Source organism: Bidens hawaiensis, unplaced genomic scaffold (genome assembly GCF_021521415.1).
Source record: "Bidens hawaiensis isolate Kalapana, Puna unplaced genomic scaffold, B.hawaiensis_p1.1 tig00063525_1, whole genome shotgun sequence".
Taxonomy (NCBI): Eukaryota; Viridiplantae; Streptophyta; class Magnoliopsida; order Asterales; family Asteraceae; genus Bidens; species Bidens hawaiensis.
Window position 1 is genome coordinate 1 of NW_027501363.1, and position 22,275 is coordinate 22,275.

The window sequence follows — 22,275 nt, forward strand, 5'->3', positions numbered from 1 at the left end:
ATACGAAAGAATCAAACCAATCAAACAAATCCCAATTACATCACTAACAATTATAGCAACCACAGCACCTTTACTCAACCCTTTTCGGCCTGTTTCTTGAACCTCCGACGGGTTATTCGTGGGCAAGAATGGAAACGAAGACGGTGAGCTCGCATCATTCGGGTTACAAAGATTCTTCAAAGGTGGCCCACATAACCCCGTGTTTCCAATGAACGCAGTCGGCCCACGGTTCACCAACGCCCCATTTTGTGGAATCGGGCCGGTTAAGTTGTTGTAAGTGAGATCAATGTAAACCTTTTCAGGAAGGTTACCAAGGGAAGGTGGGATTGAACCACTAAACATATTATGAGACAAATCAACAGTCCCTTGCAAGTTAGACAAATTTCCCAAATCTTTCGGGATCGAACCGGCGAACATATTAAAAGAAAGGTCAAGCTTTTCAAGAAAGCCCAAACTGGACCCGAACCCATCCGGTACCGGCCCGGTAAAATTGTTTTGGCTCAAATCAAGACTCCTTAACCTTTTACACTGAATTAGTGAAATGGGTAGTGACCCATTAAACAAATTGCTTGATAAATCCAGGGTTTGGAGGTAAATAAGTCTGTTAATGTCATTTGGGACTGACCCAGATAAAGAATTGCCATAAAGCACCAACCTTTGAAGCTTTTGAGCATTAAAAAGCTCAAAAGGCAAGGCACCCATGAACCTATTACTCCTTAAATTAACATGTCTGAGTTCAGTAAGAGACCCAAGAACAGGTGATATAAACCCTAGAAGCTTCTTTTGTGGGATACTAACAGAAACAACTTTTTGATCTTTACATGCAATGCCATTCCATGAACAAGGGGTTTCATCAGAGTAGTTCCAGTTGGTTAAAGACCCATCTGGGTCTTGTGTGATTGACTGTTTGAAAGTCAACAGAGTGTACCCTTCATCATTTAAGCAACTTACATGAAGTATGAAATGGGAATTGAATAAAATCAAGAAAATTGGAAGAACAAAAGATGGTGGCTTCATTTCATGTAAAGATTACAACTTTACCCCTCAAAATGTAAAATCTTGATGAATAAATGGTTTAGGCGTTTAGCAGGAATTGAATAATCTTGAAGTGAGAGAGTTGCATAAAATCAAGAAAATCAAGAAATCTTGAAGAACAAAAGATGGTGGCTTCATTTCATGTAAAGATAACTAATTTACCCCTCAAAATGTAAAATCTTGATGTGTAAATGGTTTACCTTTGAAATGAGAAACAGGGTTTAGCAGGAATTGAAGAATCTTGAAGTGAGAGTTGCATAAAATCAAGAAATCAAGAAAACTTGAAAAACAAAAGATGTTGGCTTCATTTCATGTAAAGATTACAAATTTATCCTTCAAAATGTGAATTTTGATGAATAAAGGTTTAGTAGGAATTGTGAGTCTTGAAGTGAGAGAGAGTTGTGTGTGAAAAAGTGTGTGTGAGTATGGACTTTGTTGGAGGTGTGGAAAGCATTGGGAAAAGTAAAAGTCTAAGTTGGTTTCAGCCTACAAGACATTGGGAATATAGTTTATTAATAATAGGCCTACTTTTTAGAGTTGGTAGGCATCCTTTTTTTAAAGTATATTTACAAAGAAAATAAATATAAAATAATTAACTTTTTATCATGTGATTATATTAGGCTGAGGGGTGTGGGGGGCGCGAGAGGGGGCGCGAGTGGGGGCTCCAGCCAATAATATTGTGACGTGTGGCAGAGAGAGAAACTTGATAAGATGGGTGTTGGAGCCCCCGCTCGCGCCCCGGGGCCTGGTGTGGAGGGGCGCGAGCAGGGGGCGCGAGCGGATTTTTTTTAACATTCCCAACGGCTATATTTAACATTCCCAATCTCTCTTCACGCTATTCCCAGCCACGAGGCCTCTTGCGCCTGCCTTGAAAGCCGTGCTCGCGCCCCTCTCGCGCCTCGGTGGTGTGGTGCTCGCGCCCCGGGGCGCGAGCGGATGGGCTCACGCGCCCCCCTCTCGCGCTCCACACCTCTCAGCCTTATGGTAATAAACCCTGTCGGATTCTTATGCCTCTCTATATAGCTAAAAAGATTTATCTATAATATTCCTCATCACTATATATGTATATATATATATATATGAGAGATTTTAAATAAGAACCCCTTTGAGTTTTAAGAACTCGAAAGAACTCAGTGTAACGATTTTTTTTTTGAATTTTTTTTACATATGCGTAATATATGTAAGTTACATACACGTAAAAAAATTACATAATTTTTTTGCGCGTCGAGTCGACTTATTACACATGTGTAACGGATGTAAAAATTAGTGTAATCACTTACAACTTTATTCTCTCTCCTACTTTGACTTCTTAGATTTAATCTCAACCACACAATCCAATCTATTTAATAAAATGTGTGGCTAAGAATTGAGTTCTTAAGTTCTTAAAACTCAACATGGTTCTCAAAATATTAACCATGTTGAGTTTTAAGAACTTAAGAACTCAATTCTTAGCCACACATTTTATTAAATAGATTGGATTGTGTGGTTGAGATTAAATCTGATTAAGAAGTCAAAGTATGAGAGAAAATAAAGTTGTAAGTGATTACACTAATTTTTACGTCCGTTACATATGTGTAATAAGTCGACTCGGCGCGTAAAAAATTATGTAATTTTTTTTACGTGTATGTAACTTACATATATTACGCATATGTAAAAAAAAATCATTACACTGAGTTCTTTCGAGTTCTTAAAACTCAAATGGGTTCTCATTTAAAACCTCCTCTATATATATATGTGTGTGTACATTCAGTAGAAGAGAATTAATAGATAGTCATCCACTGCACATGGGACTATGGGAGTAAGAAGTAAGTCTCTTAAATTTAATCAATATTTTAGAAAGTGAGATGAAATGTTGGATTTGATAAAAATCCTAAGATTTCAGATGGTTAATGCACAGAGTTTGAAACCTAACTTAACGAGGTTTTTCCACATTGTTGGATTTCCTTTTTGATGGTTTTACTAGATGAATTAGGTCTGGAACATTAAAATCAGTATTGCCGGTTGACATGTCGTCTCAGAAAGGTTCCTTCGAGTATTGAGGGTGGTTTCAAACGATGTTAATACAAAAAAGATAAAAACTCTATATATTACCTCAAAATAATAGTTGTGTTTCGTATGAGAAATAATATGTTTGAGATTATTGATAGTTAAGGTTCATGAACATAGTTACATAAATCTTGCATAAGTTACGATTTCAGAACAAATATTTGAGATTGTAATATTTTCATGGTTTCATTATCCGATATTTTTTAGTTTTTTAATAATGATGATGGATAATGTTGCTATAAAGTTCTAAGAGCATTCCCAACCCATCTCCTAAAATTATACGAGGATGGTTTGTAAATTATAGGGTGGGGTTGTGAGTGGTTGTGGGTGTAAATTATAGGGTGGAGAGAGAAAAGGTAGTGATTTTTTGTAAATTTGGGGAAAAGATAGTGATTTTTTTGTAAATTATAGAGTGGAGAGAGAAAACTGTAATGAAAAAGGTATAAAAAGTATTATTTAATTAAACAAAAGAGAGAAATGTAATGTTTTTTAGAGTAATTATATGATATATATGGATATAGGGATAGAAAACGGAATGAGAATGCTGAGCATAGGGAGGTTTAGTTGGTGGGAATGCACTAGTTGGCCTTGAAATATTTTTTTATAGCAAATAGTTAGCCTAAAACACGTCCTGGAAGCCATAACTAGTCTCCAAAATATGTAAAAGTAGTAAAAACGTATGAAGCACTCGGCCATTCAATTAAGACTCATGTAGATTATAATTATGATTTTGTATAAAGTAATAGGTGTATCATGTGACAGCTATAAGAGGTCTCAACAAGTAATGACGGCCCCAAAAATTAATTTTATTGGGGTGACATCAAGACTTAGCACTAATTAATTTTAAGAGGAGCGATTGAGATTTTAATATACAAATAACAATAAAAACAAAAATTTAAGGCGGGTGGCTGCCCCTCAAACCCAGAACATAGGTTCGCCCATGTTACCAAATGCTAGGTGCGAATTCAGGAGTACGTTTAACTTTAACTGAACAAACAACCTAACATGGACAATTAAACGAACGAGTTTTACTTCAATGCGCCCATTTGTTAAGAAAAGGAAGACATTCATGTTCGTTTATGTTGGATCATTAATGATATAAATGAATGTACACAAACGAAAATAAATGGATGAACATAAACGAGTGAATACAAATTAAAAGTAAACGTGAATATCCTTAAGAGTTAAAGACCGAAAAGTTAATAAAACTAATCCAAATATTTGTACGTTATCAATTAAAGTGTAAGAGACCTAATAACCTTAAATGTTTAAGTGAACTCTACTCTTTTGTTATTAATTGCTTACATAATTTACAAACGACATGATTAGTAGTTGTTACGTTGTAGATATAATGCATTATTATTATGTTAAATATAACATGATTACATAGACGATTCTTATTTCAATCCACAACCTACAAAACACAACTACAACTACAATACAACGTAGCCAATTATATATTCCATTGAAATAATAATATTTAATAATTTGAGTGGCCCCCACAGTTTGACCTGCTTCATGATAACACCACCATCCTTATAATTGACCAGCCAATTATATATTCCATTGAAATAATAATATTTAATAATCAAGCGACAAAACAAACAAACATGAAACAACATTTGGTAATAAAAACCAACGGTCTTGATCTTTTTAAGCCTGCGGGTCCAGAGATTGTTTTTATATGCAACCACACGAGGGATGATAATGGACAATCCAACCAAGCACAGAGACCGTTTAGCTGTGTGGGCCCAAACCAAAGTAAGGACTATGTAGTCTATTATGTACACTTGTTTTTGGCAAATAGCTGTTTATTATGGCTTTTAGGGGTGTTTATGGTTTGGTTCGAAACCGTGAAACCATCTAAACCGGTCATCGGTTGGTTTCACAGTTGGTTTTCTTTCTTAACTTTCGGTCGGTTGGTTTGAAAATTTTCAAACCGTAATGAACGGTTTGGTTTACGGTTTGTACCGAAAACTAACCGTATAAAAGCGGACCGGACCGGAAGCTTTAATTATATACCAGACAAACAGGCCGAAATGTTTCGGTTTGAACAGTAACGCCTGTTTCAAATTTCAACAGTCTATCAAATCCCCTAATTTAGTTTAGTGTTCCAGCCCAGCCCAGCCCAGCCCAGCCCAGCCCAGCCCAGCCCAGCCCAGCCCAACCTGTTTCATGTTTAACCCATTGAATGTGTCTTAAGAAGCAGGGTCTGAAAACCTTTACATATATAAAACATATAAAAGGAGTTGTATCTTTATACTTCTTTTCTACAATATGATAATATTATCGAAATTATAGTCTTTCAAACCGACCTGCACCACCATGATCCGGATTCTCTAAAGACGTCATGGATACTCCATTTTCATGCTTTTCCCATCCACCAGTATCCACCTTCAAATGGACCACATAATAAACGATCGATGCTACCATTGAGATAAATGTCAAGGCGGCACCACCAGCAAACACGCCTTTGCGTAGGGTTTCACACGACAGCTCGTTACCAACATAAATGCCACGGTATTTAGTGTGGTAAGCGTTTTTTGCAGATCCTGCAAGCAAACATGCTTCTGCTCCAAGAAAGCTCACCCTGTTAAAATGTTTAAAGAGTAACAATTGGTAAACCAGTTTTATATTTTTTGAATTTTATTCAGTTGCAATCATTTCATTTCTAATTATACAACTCATACCCTCAAACCATACACATGCTATTTTAGAATTTTGTTAGGAAATATGCTACATTGATACAGATCATAGGTAATAGCTTTAAGATACTACCAATAAAATACATATTTTGTTTATAATGTAGATTAGTATAGCTGTACGGGCCAAAATTGTTCGATTTTGGCGTGTGGGCTGGAATATTTTAGCATAGACTCGTATCATTAAATCTTCAAAAGTTCAGTAAAATGGTAAAAGGATTAAAAAAAAATAGAACGCTTTACCTTTTAAGTACCAAAGGGTTTACAAAATAAGTGAAAGAAGAATTTAAGAGTACAAAATCGGTTAAACTAACAATGTATGTGTATTATAAACAAAAACCTTACACGTGTATTATTATTGTTAGATTTATATAAGCGAAAAACATTATTTTTAATTAAAATTATATAAATAAATATATATTTATTTATTAATATCTCGGCCGGTTTGGTTTTCCCGGCCGATTCCAAACCGTAAACTGAATCGTGAAACCTGGTTTTTCAAATCCTAAACTGAAATGTATTACTCCTAACAAGGCTGATGTAGCTACTAGGTTTGGGCAATTTGGCAGTTTGGTTGGTTTCAACAATTTTTGAAGATCCCTACTAAAAACTCTGTGGTGTTGCCTAACAAAGGAAACTATGCAATCTTACTACTGAGCAGTGGCAAATGAGGTCAACAGAAAGTTACTACTCATCAGGGAGATAAATCATCAGCAGCAAGTTACTATTGAGCAATTAGAAGTTACCGGTGAGCAGTAGTAACTAGTAAGTTAGTAACTAAATCAAGTGTTAACTCTTAACTAAGCCGTGCTTCATATAATGATCTATCAAGCTAACAATATATGCTTTAAGTTCTAATTGAAAAATGATAGTTGCAGGCTCCATGTGCAGACCAGCATTTAGAAAGTGACAAAGATTGACAGTCTATCCCCAATCACGTGAAACATGCAAACTTTCTTTCAATCACTCATGAAATTATAATCAAGCCACCATTTCCAAATCAGTTATCAGTGTTGCAAAACAATCATATTGTCACTAGTATCCTTTATGATTGTTGCAAAACATTTCCAAATCAGTCTATCCGTGCTGGAAAAATCCTTATTAATCGCAACTAGTCGCTAGCTGGAAAATTACTAATTTTTTTTACGCTAATCATTGACATTAGTAGGTGCGGTCAAATCAGTCAAAAATAGGCCCAAATAATAAAAACTTTTTAAAATTTTCTTTTAAACCAATCCGGCATTGGTTGTGTAAACGAGTCAAGCCCAAGCTCGACTAGGTTTGAGCTCAGCTCAATTTGACTAACAAAGGCTCGAGCTCTAGCTCGGCTCGTGAGTTGCTTTTTCTAGCTCAGGCTCAACTCGTTTATTATTAACTAATTAACTAAAATACACATATTATTATTATATATATTTTTTGAGAAAAACCTTAAACGAGCGTAACGAGCCAAAGCTCGGCCAACTGCATGACTAACACCTTTTGCTTTTGACACTTTTGGTTTCCTCGCGCCTGAAGCTGTGGAGTTACTTACCCGTGTTCAGCGGGTCATGCATAGTAATGTTATGACTCCAAGATCAGCAAATATAGTTTTTAAAAGATTGGATTTTGCAATTCAAAAAAGGGTAGCGGGGCAGCTTGTTGCCCGCTTGCCTTCTGTTTCTATGTAATCTAAACATTTATATGAATTTTAAACATGTTCTAACTATTAAAAATAAAACTCACCAAGACAACACGAAGAAGAAAACCGTCATACTCCTCAACCTACCCCTCACTAAACCTTTACCAAAACACAAACACTTGGTAACGCCGTTAACCACCGTCTGACTAATCAGCAACAGTCCAAACGCCGACAAGCCGTACACCGTGGACGCATCGGAATCGTATACGCAGTAATCGGAATCGTCATAATGATCCGGTACTACTTTCGCCTATTTATTAATAATAAACAAATAATTAGGGTTGAAACTAGGGATGTTGATGGATCGAAGGAGATAATTGAGTACCGTGCTACGACGTCGTTCGGCGCCGATGGCGAGAACGAAGGCCAAGGCGTGAAGAGATATGATGACGACGATAACGGAGATTGACACCGCCATTAATGAGCTGAGCTGCTGCTGGTGCAGTGAAAAGAAGACGGGCTTTAAGGCATGTGTCTGTAAAGCAATTATTTGGTGGCACTTGTCCGGTTTTATTTAGTGGCAATTATAGAGATTGACAAATAAATCGGTTCTCTTAACTAATTCGAAAACTGAATCGGCTTCAAACCGATTATGTAGAAAATTGGTTTGGAACCGATTGAAACTATAGGTTCAGAAATGGTTTGTAATTTTCTCCACCAAAATCGGTTCCAAACTGGTTAAACAAACCGGAACTGATTGTAACCTGATCAAGAAACCGGTTTCAACCTGAACCGAAACCAATCATAAACCGGTTTTAACTTTTGTTGACCAAACTGAACTGGTTTCAACCCAAATCGGTTTTGAGCTTTAAACCGGATTGTGCACCTCTAGGCTGGCTATCGCGGTTAAGTTGATTAAAACGTCACATCACGTCATTATCATACTAGCAGTAAAGCTATAACTAATGCACTCGTTAACTCGTGCATAGCGGCTTAGATAGACTTTAAATAAATTTAAAAAAAAGAGTGAAGCATGATTGGGTTATATGAGGGTAACCCCCCCCCCCCCCCCCCCCCCTCCTTTTTCCCATCATCAAACTTCATAAGATGGCTTTTATAATTTTAACCAAAACAATTATTATTATTATTATTATTCAATTTCACGCCTTGTATAGTAGTTGTATTATAATTATTAATACATGTATTTATAGCATCTAGTTTTCAACTAGAGAAGAACAAAAGATGTAAAATCAAGGGGAGATTCTTTTGATTGGCGACGACTTGAATGAAATTGGAGCTGGAAAAGATCTCCATCCACTTTGAACGAACTTCAAGAATAGGAATTGTTTCTAGCCTTTTTAACATCTGAAAGTCGGAGCCAACTCGTGGTCGTGGCTGGGAGATCCTTCGGGTTCTTTCTCAGTGCAATCGGTCAAAAACCTTATTATTTCTAGCAGAGACAACAACCTCAAATATGTTTTGAAGGGGTGTAAACGGGTCTAGGTATGAGGGAGGAGGTTTTTCATCGAATTATTATATCGCTTGTTGGTATATGTGGAGACTCGAAACGAGAAACTTTTTGAAGGTAAAGAAGTGAAGATCCAAGATATAATTTGTGACATTAGATCCTATAGTTTTCTTTGGTTCAAACATAGATCTAGTTGCAAGTCGATAACTTGGTCTAATTGGTGTAAATTATCTTTGATGTAGTAGTGGTGTGAGGTTTTTTTGTTCCTTCCTCCGTGTTGTGGAGGTTGGTTTGTGGCTTCAGCTTTGTTTATAAAAGTTCACAATTCGAAAAAAAAGCATCTAGTTTTAATTCAATTTGATTTCTCTTTGATACAATGCGTTCCATAATTTTAACTGAGTACGTAGTTGCATTTATTTTTTTTCTCGACAATCTGCTATAAATTCTGTTGACAACGAAGTTGTATTCAAAATAAAACGTTTTTTGTTCTCGACATTCCTTAATAAATTTGTTCATAATTGAGTTATATTCAAAATAATATGTATCGATATGACTGGCACTGGTACCGGTAGTCGTTTTTATGGTTTTTGATCGATGTAAAATACATGTCAATATCCTTTTGTTATATCACAACCGAATTTTTTCATTTAGTTGCTATAGCAAGTGCCGGTAGTAGTACCGAACCAAACAAATAACAGAATTCCTACTACGTAGAGGGAAAGAATCCCACTAGTTTTATCTACTTTACAAAGAATATACTTTAACAAAAGTTAGCTTGAAAATTTGTTAAATTACTATATTCTCATATGATGATAAAGATATAAAAATCAAGAACTTAATTTGAAATCATTTTGTAAATTACTATTTTCTCAAATCAGTTTAATTGACTCATGTGTCAATCACCTTAATTAATTTATTTATCAAACTCTAAGATATCTGCAAACATAGTGTGTAAATTGCAATTTATAAATTTATGCTATATATATTACAACACTGAAAGTAACTAAAGAAGTTGAAAGATTTAACAAAATATTTGCATTATATACAAATGAGTCCACATCTTTTTTATGTCTACAATCCACTAGGCACAGAAAAACTTTTGTCTGATCTTAATCTTGAGCACACTGGTGCCAGAGTGTTATTGCTAGCCTTGTACGTTATCAGTTATTTAAGTTGAATTTTTCATACAAATTCACATGTTACCGGTTGAAAATTCTAGAATCATGATGATCCAAAAGCAAGGATATTTCACATATGATGAGTGGCGTGTAAGAATGAAATTACTGAATGCAGATACGCTAAAAAAACATTGCCCATGTTGCAGTAGGAGGTATTTTTAAATTCTCCATTTATAATTTCATATTCAGGAATAAAATATTACTTCTACATCAGGTTGTCCATGTTCTTTGAAGAAGGTGGCCGAAAAATAAAATTCAGAGGAATTTTATCACTACTTCTTCTGTCACCACATAATGGAAAGCTTCATGCTTTTGAGGTATTAATTTACCGTCTTACTATTATATGTTTTGGTATTTGTATTTGGCTGGATTTTCAGAAAATCATCATCCATACTTGAACATTGAGACCGCATGCTCATTGCTTGATGATATTATGGGCCCGAAGTTTAAGCTTCAGGTCACCGCATTCGTCAAGTACTAAAAAGTCTGTAGCATTAACGTGATGATATGGCTTATTTTTGTGAAAACCACTAAGCATTTTATTGTTTGTATTTTTAGCTTCGAAAAAGAATACTCGGTGGTAAACATGGAACTATGGGTTGACTTTTACCAAACTATGGGTTGACTTTTACCGTTTCTATCAGGAGGGGGTATGAAGAAACAAGCTTTATAGCCATTTCTCACTTCAATTTGTACTGGATTACTCAATTTAGCATATTGAGTTCCCGGACCTATCTAACTACTAAGAGCACGACACATGGTGTGTGATTCTTAGCGCATGGCGGCTAATCTTATACAGTGCTACTTGAAACGACCATTTCATAATCTTGTTGCACGTGTGCCCTCTCATTAGATTAATAGTAAATTGAGAAGGAGCGGTTGTTGTTTGAACATCATGTGGTTGTAGGCACAGGCGGGGTGTCACACCTCGACTAGCACAATGCGGAAGCGTAAAACGGAAATGTAACAGACACCTCTGGTATCAACAACATTGTTTAGAAAGAAACATTACAACTAATTTACATTATATTACATTGATCTATCTTTAATTACAAACTAGGTGTTACAACAAACTATACTCATAAGCTACTCTACTCATGCTGGTAACCTTGCCTCTATTCACACCGCATCGAACACGTTTAGTAACAGGTAGCACACAATCACGGATTTTCCAACTTCGGTAACCCTGAAAAGCAGTTTAAAACGGGTCAACTACTGGAGTTGGTGAGTTTCACGAGTTTCAAGAAAACAGTTATGAATATTCACAAGTTAACACTTGTAATCATGATATAAGTATGTATGTATGTAAATGATGTAATTATGCTAAGCTACAGTGAAGCCTTGACTGTATGTGCTGCGTGCATCCATTTCCCACGCTCAATCAACCACTGTGGCCCCTTTTCGCCCACAACATGCCCCGAGTAGCTATGTCTAACACTATATAGCCTGTATATATGAATATGGTCATCTGCAAACTGCGCTATGTGACACGGCAACCAGGTCGATTCCGTTTGGGTTTGTCAAACCAATAGTACTATTCACAAGCCACCGGCTCGAAGTTAATCACTGTGATCGTGGGGACTTTCGTGTGTTAGCACTTAGATAATTCACATCAATACATGTTTCAGGTATGTATATGTAGTCAAACATGTTTTTCACCCCAAAAGTTCGTAAAACTGTTTAAAGAGTGGGGTCATGAAACTCACGGTTTAGTAGATAATCAGTACTGTATCAGCTCTTGGTTTGTTTGGTCCGCTATCAGTAGTTCCTATAATCAATATTATAATAATATTAATATTTTAATATTATTATAATCTCAATACTAAACTGGGCTGTATAACTAATCTGGATATAGCTGGAACGCCCAGAAAGTGGCAATAGGCTTAGGTTGTGATGTTGTTCAATGTCTAATACTTAGAACTGAACTTGGCTCAGATTCCCGTTTTCCCAACTGGGCCAAGTTGTTCGTTTACGCGTTCAGAAAACAGTTATAGGAAAATAAGTTTGGGTAAATGTATTGGTTAATAAAATGATTAGGTTATAAAGAATGATCACATACTGGGGTCCCGGATTAGCCACGGGGCCCGTTTCCATTTATTCAGTTTGATTTAAGAAAAAACGCGCACAATCCACCCGGATTGTCCAGGTTTCTCATAGAAAAGTTTGTTTTTACTTAATTAGTCCAAAAATATGATTTTTGATCACTCTTGATGTCTTGATATTCCTGCAGGTTCGTTAATCGCGAACTTGCCGGTTTTTATAAAAACTGAATTTGTTTAATCTTTAAATTAGCATAATTAATTAACCGTTAATCATTAAATTATGAAAATTTAGCCACTTATCAATTAAAATATGTAGATTTTTATAAAAATTTTTCTGGAATTATTTACTGGTTTATTAATTTATAAAAATTCATTTTATCAGCTGTATTTCGCCTGAAAATCGTCTGTTTACTCCAAACAATTTCCAAAAATTCCACAAAAATTCCTGAATACTCAAATCATGTCCCAAAATAACCTGTATCAATTCCAGAATGTATAAAGCTCGTGCGATATTCTTTTTGGCCCAAATTCGGCTATAAAATTCACACGAACGCATATACACAAAACACCTTTAGACTTCCCAAAATAATCCCAAAATTCATATGTGATCAAAATACATCAAATCTGAGTTCCCAGAAAAATTTCATAATTTTTGAAGTATTTTAGCTATTTTTCCCAAATAAACGTCCCAATTCGGTAATAAATTCGCCAAATATTCTCGGATGGTCGAAAAATTACCAAATTTGAACAGGGACTCAATGACATGGTCCCTGAAAAATTTCAAGGCCTAATAATATGCACATCACAACCTTAACCTAAACAGCCCGTAAGCGAGTGTTTCGGCATTACCTTAGCGGTTTTGGTTCGTTTCCGCCTTTCTAATCAACTTTTCAAGTTCTTGTGCTCCTATGTAGGCTAGATACAAGTCCTATATCACCAACCAAGCAGGTTTCATCAGTAGAACAGCCCTTTAACTTAGGGTTTCGGCTAGTGCACAAAAACGAACTTTTGAACAGTAAAAACGTCGTTTCAACCCTTTAATCCGTGTTTATGGCCAAAAAAACTATCAAAACAGGTTCCTTACCATGTTTATGATCAAAACATGTTTATGGACCATTTTTAGGATTTTTACATGGTTAGGAATGATTTTTAGCAATTAAGACATGTTTTTATGGTATTAAACGAGTTTAAACGAATCAAAAATCGATTAATCATAAGGTTTTTACCTAGTTTTCTTGCTGGGGCTGGAGAAGAAGAATTCCAGAAGTTTGTATGTGAAAATATGTGTAAAAATATCTAACCAAGTTATTATAAAATAAAGAAAAACCTTGGGGCGGGGTGGGCTGGCCGATCGGGATTGCTTATGGGCACCCTTTGGGCTGATTCTAAAGGCCCAAAAACGAAAAGCCCAGTCCAAATTTACTTCGGGTTCGGTTTTTGGCACGAAAAACTTATCGGGTGCGTTAAACAGTGCGAAAACGAGTGTTTTTCGGCTAGTTTTGTGTAAAATTATAAAAACATACTATATGTTTGTAAAAATCAAAAATATTTTCACATATCCATTAAAACATTTCAAATAAGTGTTTGGTAAGTCTTTTTCGGCTTAATGGATGATACAATGCTTGGTTTGTAACTATCTTTCGCGTTTAAATCTATAGCGGGTAGTTAAACGAGCATGTTTTCGTTTAACTTGTTTGCTATCAAACTAAGGCCATATTACTAATATTTTAGCTTGTATTAAACGTATATCACTTATAGATGGCCCCCCGGGATTTCTGGGTCATAACCCGACCCGTTCGGTTAATCGTTCGTTTGTTACGCAAAAGGCATTTATTTGCTTAATCGGTAAATACGTACTGAGGTGTACCTTGTTTTGGCTCAAATGTCACATTCTCCCCCCGTTAGAAAATTTCTTCCCCGAAATTTGATTATTCAACTTTGTCTTTGTTTGGAAACAGGCGTGGGTATTTCTTTTTGAATTCGGATTTCCTCTCCCACGTGAATTCGGGTCCCCGTTCTGAATTCCACCGAACTTTTACCAGAGAAATTTTGTTGTGTCTTAATTGTTTTATTTTTCCCTCTAATATTTCCACCGGTTCTTCAACGAAATTCAGTTTTTCGTTTATGTTTAAGTCTTTTAATGGCACAATTTCGGTTTCGTCGGTCAGACACTTTTTCAGGTTCGAAACATGAAAGACATCGTGAATAGAACTTAACTCCAAAGGTAATTTCAGTCGGTAGGCTACAGGACCTATCTTATAAATTACTTCATACGGTCCAATATATCGTGGAGCTAGTTTACCGGTTTTTCCGAATCGAATAACGCCTTTCCACGGGGATACTTTCATAAAAACTGTCGCCTATTTCAAAGATAACGGCTTTCTACGAACATCAGCGTAGCTTTTCTGTCGATCTCGGGCGGTTTTCAATTTATTAGAAATTTTACGGATTTTATCGGTGGTTTCTTGAATCAAGTCAGATCGAGTAATTTGAGTGTCTCCGACTTCAGTCCAGCACAAAGGTGATCTACATTTCCGCCCGTACAACGCTTCATATGGTGCTGCTTGAATGCTACTGTGATAGCTATTGTTGTACGAAAATTCAACCAGTAGAAGATGTTGATCCAATTCCCACCGAAGTCTAGCACACAAGCGCGAAGCAAATCTTCTAAGGTTTGAATGGTTCGCTCAGATTGACCGTCGGTTTGGGGATGGTAGGCGGTACTTAGGTCAATTCGGGTTCTCAAAGCTTCTTGTACGGCTTGCCAGAAACGAGAGGTGAAATGCCTATCACGATTAGAAATAATTGAAACGGGTACACCGTGTCGGGACATGATTTCATTTATGTAAATGCGAGCAAGTTTTTCGGTTGTGTAAGTAGTTCGGATTGGAAGGGAGTGTACGGATTTGGTTAGTCGGTCAACTATCACCCATATTGCATCATTTCCTCGGGAAGTTTTAGGGAGGCGTGTTATAAAATCCATGGTAATTTGTTCCCATTTCCATTGTGGTATATCCGGTTGGTGCAACATTCCCGAAGGTTTTTGATATTCAGCCTTAACCCTCGCACAAGTTAAACATTTACTGATGTATGTGGCTATATCCTTCTTCATACTGGGCCACCAATAATACTCCTTCAAGTCCTTGTACATCTTATCTGTTCCTGGGTGAATGGAGTATCTGGACTTATGGGCTTCGTCCATGATCAAGTCACACAGATTGCTGAAAGTGGGAATCCAAACTCGGTTTTTGTAATATAAAATTTCGTCAGTTCTTTCTTCAAAGTTTTGCTCGGTCCCATGCAAGTTTTCATCTTCCAAGTGATTTCCTTTCAGAGGTTCGTTTTGAGCAATACGAATTTGTTCGGTGAGACTTGTTTGGACGATCATTCCAAGTGCTCGGACCCGTAGTGGTTTGATCCTGTCTTTTCTGCTCAAAGCATCTGCTACTATATTAGCCTTGCCCGCATGATATCGAATCTCACAGTCATAATCGTTCAATAGCTCTACCCATCTCCTCTGCCTCATGTTTAATTCTTTCTGGTCGAAAATATGCTGTAGGCTCTTGTGGTCGGTGTATACTGTACATTTGGTGCCATACAAATAGTGCATCCAGATCTTAAGTGCGAAAATAACTGCGCCCAGTTCCAAATCATGGGTAGTATAATTCTTCTCGTGCACCTTTAATTGTCGAGAAGTGTATGCTATGACTTTGTTTCTTTGCATAAGTACGCACCCTAAACCTTTCCGGGAAGCGTCACAATAAACCACCAGATCATCAGTTCCTTCTGAAAGACTCAGTATTGGGGCTTGACATAGTTTCTGTTTCAACAATTGAAAGGCAGTTTCTTGATCTTCTCCCCAAACATAAGCACGATCTTTTTGAGTCAAAAGGGTTAAAGGTTGGGCTATGCTCGAAAAGTTAGCAATAAAGCGCCGATAATACCCAGCTAAACCCAAAAATTGACGGATTTCTTTCGGTGACTTTGGGGCTTGCCAATTTTTGATGGCTTCAATCTTACTCGGGTCTACATGGATACCATATCGGTTAACAACGTGCCCTAGAAATTGTACCTCTTGTAGCCAAAATTCACACTTTGATAATTTGGCATACAACTTTTCCTGCCTCAGCAACTCCAAGATGGTTTGAATGGTCTGGGCACAGGAACACAACATGTACCGAATTGGCTAAATTGATATGTGTACCGGTACGGTACTGACATTACTAATACCACAACAAAAACATATACCTAAACAAAAAATTTAAATAAAACCAATAAACCATAATGCAACCATAATATCAGTTTCATTCGTAATCAAGTAACATAATACCAAAATACACAAATTCTCCCAAAAACCTTATCAAAAGTCGGTTGGATTCATTTTATTAGATATTAGATATGGATATATCCCAATAAGCCTCCACATACTCCAAACGAGTAAAAAAAACCCGAAATACTTGAACCTGTTTGAACAGAATACCAAAAATCTAAATAATTAGTACCGATACTTGTATCAAATAGGCTATATCGGTATGACTTCATGTATTAAAAAATTTCTCATCCCAACATGTTATCCATATATATATATATATATATAGGGGAAGTATAGAATGAAAACCTATTTGAGTTGTGAAAACCCTATGTAGCATCATTTTTTTTTGTTTTTTTTTGTTACACGCGTAATATATGATATAACATTTAATACAAAAATCAAAAACTAAAAAAAATGTTTTGCTACTTTTTACTAATTTTTATATATGTTTTCAGGAGAGAGAAAAAATTGTATTTTTGTTTACATTTTTTATTCACTTTAATTGTGGACCACCGGATTTAAACTTTAATTAAAAACATGTGGTTGAGAATGAGTTTTTAGAGTTTACGCAACTCAGGTACGATTACGTTCGGGTCGGGATAAACGGTAAGGTTAAAATAAAAACTCACTTGAGTTGTGAAAACTCTAGAAATCCATTCTCAACCACATGTTTTTAATTAAAGTTTAAATTTTGTGGTTCACAATTAAAGTGAATAAAAAATGTAAATATAAATATAACTTTTCTCTCTCCTGAAAACATATATAAAAATTAGTAAAAAAATGTTAAAAAATAGCAAAACAATTTTTTTTTTTAGTTTTCGATGTTTTGTATTAAATGTTACAACATATATTACGTGTGTAACAAAAAAAAACAAAAAAAAAGATGTTACATAGGGTTTTCATGAGTTTTCACAACTCAAGTGGGTTTTCATTCTATACTTCCCTTATATATATATATATATATAAGAGATTTTTTGAGAATCATGTTGAGTTTTAAGAACTTAAGAACTCAATCCTGGGCCACACATTTAATTAAATGAAATGGAATATGTGGTTAAGATTTAATCTGACAAAAAAATCAAAGTAAGAGAGAGAATAAAGATATAAGTGGTTACACTAACTTTTACGTCTGTTACACATGTGTAAAAAGTCGACTCGGTGCGTAAAAAATTATGTAATTTTTTTACGTGTATGTAACTTATATATATTACGCATGTGTAAAACAAATTCGAAAAAAAAAACCGTTACACTGAGTTTTTTCGAGTTCTTAAAACTCAAAGGGGTTCTCATTTGAAATCTCCCATATATATATATATATATATATATATATATATATGTATGTATACTATTCATAAAATTTACTTATTTTTCTGCAAGTCGTACAAGTTTTCTTTAAGCAATGTAATAATTGTTACTAGGGTGTTTTGCTACCGTGACTTTTTTGAATGCCACATTCCTTTTGGCTCGCATTTTGATCACTTTGAACTTTGAAGTCTAACGTAGGATGAGAACGGTAACACCGGTACCCAAAAATCGCAATTTTTTGATATCGATGTCGAAATGTTTGGTTCGGTATTGGTTCTAGTACAACATGGGGTTGGTTCCGGTATTCTAGGCTTTGTGTAGCTACTGCTCTCACTAAATCCTCAAATCCAGATGTTCGTTTTGTTACTTTTTTTGTTCGTCGGTTGTAGTACTCAATTGTAGCTACCCCTTCATTGTCTTCATGCCTTATTTTAAATGTGTATTTGGCTTTTACCCAGTGTTTAATGATATTTTTATACCCTCATCTTCTTACCTTTTTTGTGTTAGATGTGGGTTTTTTACACTCCTTTGGATCTGTACATTTGATCATGGATGGGCCTTTTAAGTATTGTCATGGAATTGTTTATAAGATTGTTTATTGTCGGATATCGGCTGATAATACAACGGTCATGGTTCATTAATGTGCGAGTTAAAAGATCAGTTCGGGTCAGATTTCATCTTAAGGTAAAATTGGAAATTGACAGTTTTGAAGTAAATTTTGCTAGCCAATAGCTTGGAGTCTAACAGTTTAAGAAGGGCGTATTATAGAAGGTTGAAAAATGTTGTATGTATTTCATTCATTTTTACTAAACATTTCTTAACACTTATTAAGAGACGAAAAAGATGAAAAATGATGACTTGTTATCCATGGACGATATACAGATGCTCAGATATGGTGCGCATTATTATAATTTCTATGGTGCAGGCGGTGATAACTGCACTTGCCAAAACAACTTCTATATAAACAATCTTATTGTTCGGCTTTGTTGGTGAAAATCGAATTAAATATTCTGAGAAATAAACTACGCTAACCAACCAAAAAAACAAGCAATAAGCCCAACGCGCGTGTAAGAACCTAGTACGAGTTATATACCAAATCAGGAGTAAAAGTTAAGTTTCGATATCCATACATATAAAAAATTACGTCATCACTCTCTACACCTGCGCCACTAATCCATTACCACTACAAACATCACCAGGACCCAAAAAAATACAGCCTGCTGTTACTTATCTATCACTCGCACTCATAACTATTATACACCAAGTTCTTAAAAACATACATGGAATTTTACAATTCACTACACCTCTTTTTTATTTTTCAATTTGTATACATCATCTACGAGAAAAGAAAAGAAAATCTGGGTGATTGACCTGAAGATTTGCGAGCCAGCTGTCAGCCGCCTGCAAAAGATCAGTCAACAACAGGTGTTCATTGTTGACCCACATTGGTGCTTTTAGCTTGTATGAAGCAAGACCAAACACCGGTAAAGAGACTTTCAAGATGCCATCAATTTCACCAGGTGCTTGCTCACATTGATTGCCTTCAAAAACAAACAATTATTCATGATTAAATCATTCTTTCTTGATGTTATTATGAAGGTGTTTGGATGTGTGAAACTTATAATGGCATTGAACAAATATAATAAGACAAAACAGCTTGATTAAACGAGCTGCTGGGGATATATGGCCCGTATAATATCAATATGGCCCATGTGGCTAAGACGATAACAATACGCCCCTGTGTATGTAAATACAAGCGTATGGCTAGGTCAGTCGGTTATATGGCCAGTTTGAGTGTCTATACGGGCAGTATAGGTGTCTGGACAACAACTATGCGCCAAATTTTGAGAAAATCCTAACTTGTGAGGGATCCCTACAGTTTAAATGCTCCTTCACCTAGAGCTAAACTTCTGAGACTTTGGACTATCCGAACACATAGTTTGAAATCATTTCAAGTAACTTGCTTAAACATGAGGTAAGTGACATATATGTGAATGGGCGGTTAAAACTTATCGTTTCAGTGTAGAATCAAATGGGAGTTTGGTAGTTTTGAACCATATGGGAGTATGGTTCTAGCGTGCATTTTGTCAGTTGTCACTAATGGGGTTAAGTGACATAAATGTGATTTAATCTACACTCAATTAGAGAAAGCTACCTGAGAGAAAGATCGAAAGCTAAACATGAGAGAAAGATCGAATACGACTATACGAGTCTTGTTTGGGATAATGTAAATTAATTTTACAAACAAACGAGATGACTTTGTGAATATTTTATAATAGGAAGTGAAACTGTCACTATAAAACTCTGATTTAGAAGGTGTTAAAAACGAGGGTGTTGCAACTAATATCCTAACATTAAAAACTGATTCTTGCCATTCAATGACTTGAAACTGCAATAATCAAGTTTGAAATCAAAATCCAAACACATACTATATAGAAAATTACAAACCTGTGATCGGTGTATGAAGAGAATGAAAGGTTAGAAAACAAGCATCAAGATCTTTCAGTGTTGGTCCCATTGGAATCCGGTAAATTGGATACCTATTAAATCACCAAACAAATCCACCGAGTTAAAAAAACTTCCATAAAATATAACATAAAAATAAACGAGCATCAAGAATGTTGTACCAGGCAACAGATAACCAACTAGAAGGTAACAAGTCACAACTTCTCATACTTTTCAATTCGGGGTAGCAGCAGGCAAGATCAAGTATCTACAACACAAAAGAAAATAAAATTACTTCAAAACCAAACAAACGACATAACATCTTAAAATTTTGAAACACCACCTTATCAGTCAAAGGCTCCCGACCCCAGGGTTGACTGCGCTCAAGATACTCAAATGAGAGACAACTTTGAGATTTCGTAGATTCACCCTCGTCGCTCGAGAAACCTTCTTGAAGAGCGTGTTGGTAATTTAACGACAATTGATCTAACCGCTGAGAAAGTTGATCAAAATCACTGCTTACATCACTACTTGAGTCCATGAACGAGTCAGCATCACTGTCATCGCTGTCCTGCCTATCAAATAAACAAATAATTAATATCTAACAAAAGACAAAATCAAAAGTATGATAAAAATAAAAAGGTGCATTTTAATACCTTGATTTTGATGAAGACTTCAAAGGGTCAATGTATAATTGGATTCCAGACAAATAAGGGACATAATATTGAACTACAGTATCGGTATCATTTAATAATAAAGGAACTCCGGCACCGTAAGCACTCCACTCCTTAAAAGACTCCCATAAATCGCCAAGCACGAAGTATGGATAATATTCATCACAAGTCCTCCACCCGCCCGTAGGTCTCTAGACAGAAAAATCAACCAAATACACAATCAGCAATTGTGCATCACGTCATGCGGTCTGATACTACACCTTTTGCAGTTGACCAGTATTTGAACAAATTAGACCGTCGATTGCATCTTATAAGAGTTTTTATAAAATTGAATAAATAAAACTACAATCAACTGAACAATCAGTAGAAGATGAAAATACCTTATACTTTCATATTTTAGTGTTTAAAAGTAACTTTTTAGTATCTTGTTAAATACTTATGAGTCACACTTGTTGAAACTAGGGGTGCAAACGAGCCGAGGTGCTCGCAAGCTACTCAAGATCAGATCGATAAAAATCTCGAAACGAAACACAAGCCTCAAAATAAAACTAGTTTAGTCATCGAGCCTGAGACTTGTATGGGAAGCTCATTTAGGCTCGTCGAACCTTGTGTATTTTTAAGTTTACCTCTTTTCGACTTCTATGTATTAATTTCACACTGCACAGCCGAGCTTTGGCTCGTTTAAGGTGCTCGACCAACTCAAGTCGAGCTTAGGCTCATTTATAATTTTCTCAAAATATATAAAAACAATAAATAAAAACATATATAAGTTAACTAAAAAATAAGAAACAATCAGAGCCTGAGGGAGCCCGCCCACGCTTGAAAAACTGATGCGCGGACCAATCTCAAACTTAAGAAAAGGAGTTCGAAACAAGCCGAGCTCGAGCTTGAGCAACAAGACTCGGTTCAGCTGGTTTACACCCCTAGTTGAAACCAAGATTCAAGCATGCAATGCTTAAAAGTCATAATAATAATCGCCATACAAGTTATGTACAAACATTAAAAGCAAACTATAACTATATAAAATCACAAACAAATAAATCTACCTCAAAAGAATAATAATAATAATAATAATAATAATAATAATAATAATAATAATAATAAACCTTGTACTGAGAAGGAACAGAAGGAGCAACTGATTCCAAAAACCGTTCTAAATTACACAGTTTGGAAGTGACGTCACTTTGAATTTGACGGTTTGTTGTTACTGTGGATTTTGACGGATTATAAAACCTATCATCGTCTCCGTCACGACTCCGTCCAAACTGCAATCCAGCTCCTAACATGCTCCGTAAAACCCTAACTTACAACTTCTTCTTCAATAAACCGAATCACAAATATTAAAACCTAACTGCAATCGAACGATTGGATTTTGAAAGAAATAAATTGGGGGAAATGGAGAATGGAAACCAAGAGATGAATGAAAACCAGCGTCTGAAGTTAATTAATA

General features: G+C 35.7%; 2 protein-coding genes and 1 pseudogene across 2 annotated transcripts; all 3 read right to left on the reverse strand.

Annotated features, from left to right (window-relative positions):
* Positions 1 to 6: 6 nt before the first annotated feature.
* LOC143603981 (receptor protein kinase-like protein ZAR1 pseudogene) overlaps positions 7 to 22,275 on the reverse strand; it is a 38,236-nt pseudogene continuing 15,967 nt past the window's right edge.
* On the reverse strand, positions 5,316 to 7,902 carry LOC143603980 (uncharacterized). The gene is made up of 3 exons (XM_077080600.1): positions 7,787 to 7,902; positions 7,506 to 7,711; positions 5,316 to 5,671 (listed from the first exon to the last, which is right to left on the reverse strand). Exons 1-3 carry the CDS (start codon positions 7,877 to 7,879, stop codon positions 5,377 to 5,379), a joined length of 594 nt encoding a protein of 197 aa, XP_076936715.1. The 5' UTR covers positions 7,880 to 7,902; the 3' UTR covers positions 5,316 to 5,376.
* LOC143603979 (uncharacterized) lies at positions 18,871 to 22,111 on the reverse strand. Its single transcript, XM_077080599.1, has 6 exons — positions 21,932 to 22,111; positions 20,808 to 21,016; positions 20,495 to 20,726; positions 20,334 to 20,419; positions 20,155 to 20,246; positions 18,871 to 19,247 (listed from the first exon to the last, which is right to left on the reverse strand). Exons 1-6 carry the CDS (start codon positions 22,109 to 22,111, stop codon positions 19,039 to 19,041), a joined length of 1,008 nt encoding a protein of 335 aa, XP_076936714.1. The 3' UTR covers positions 18,871 to 19,038.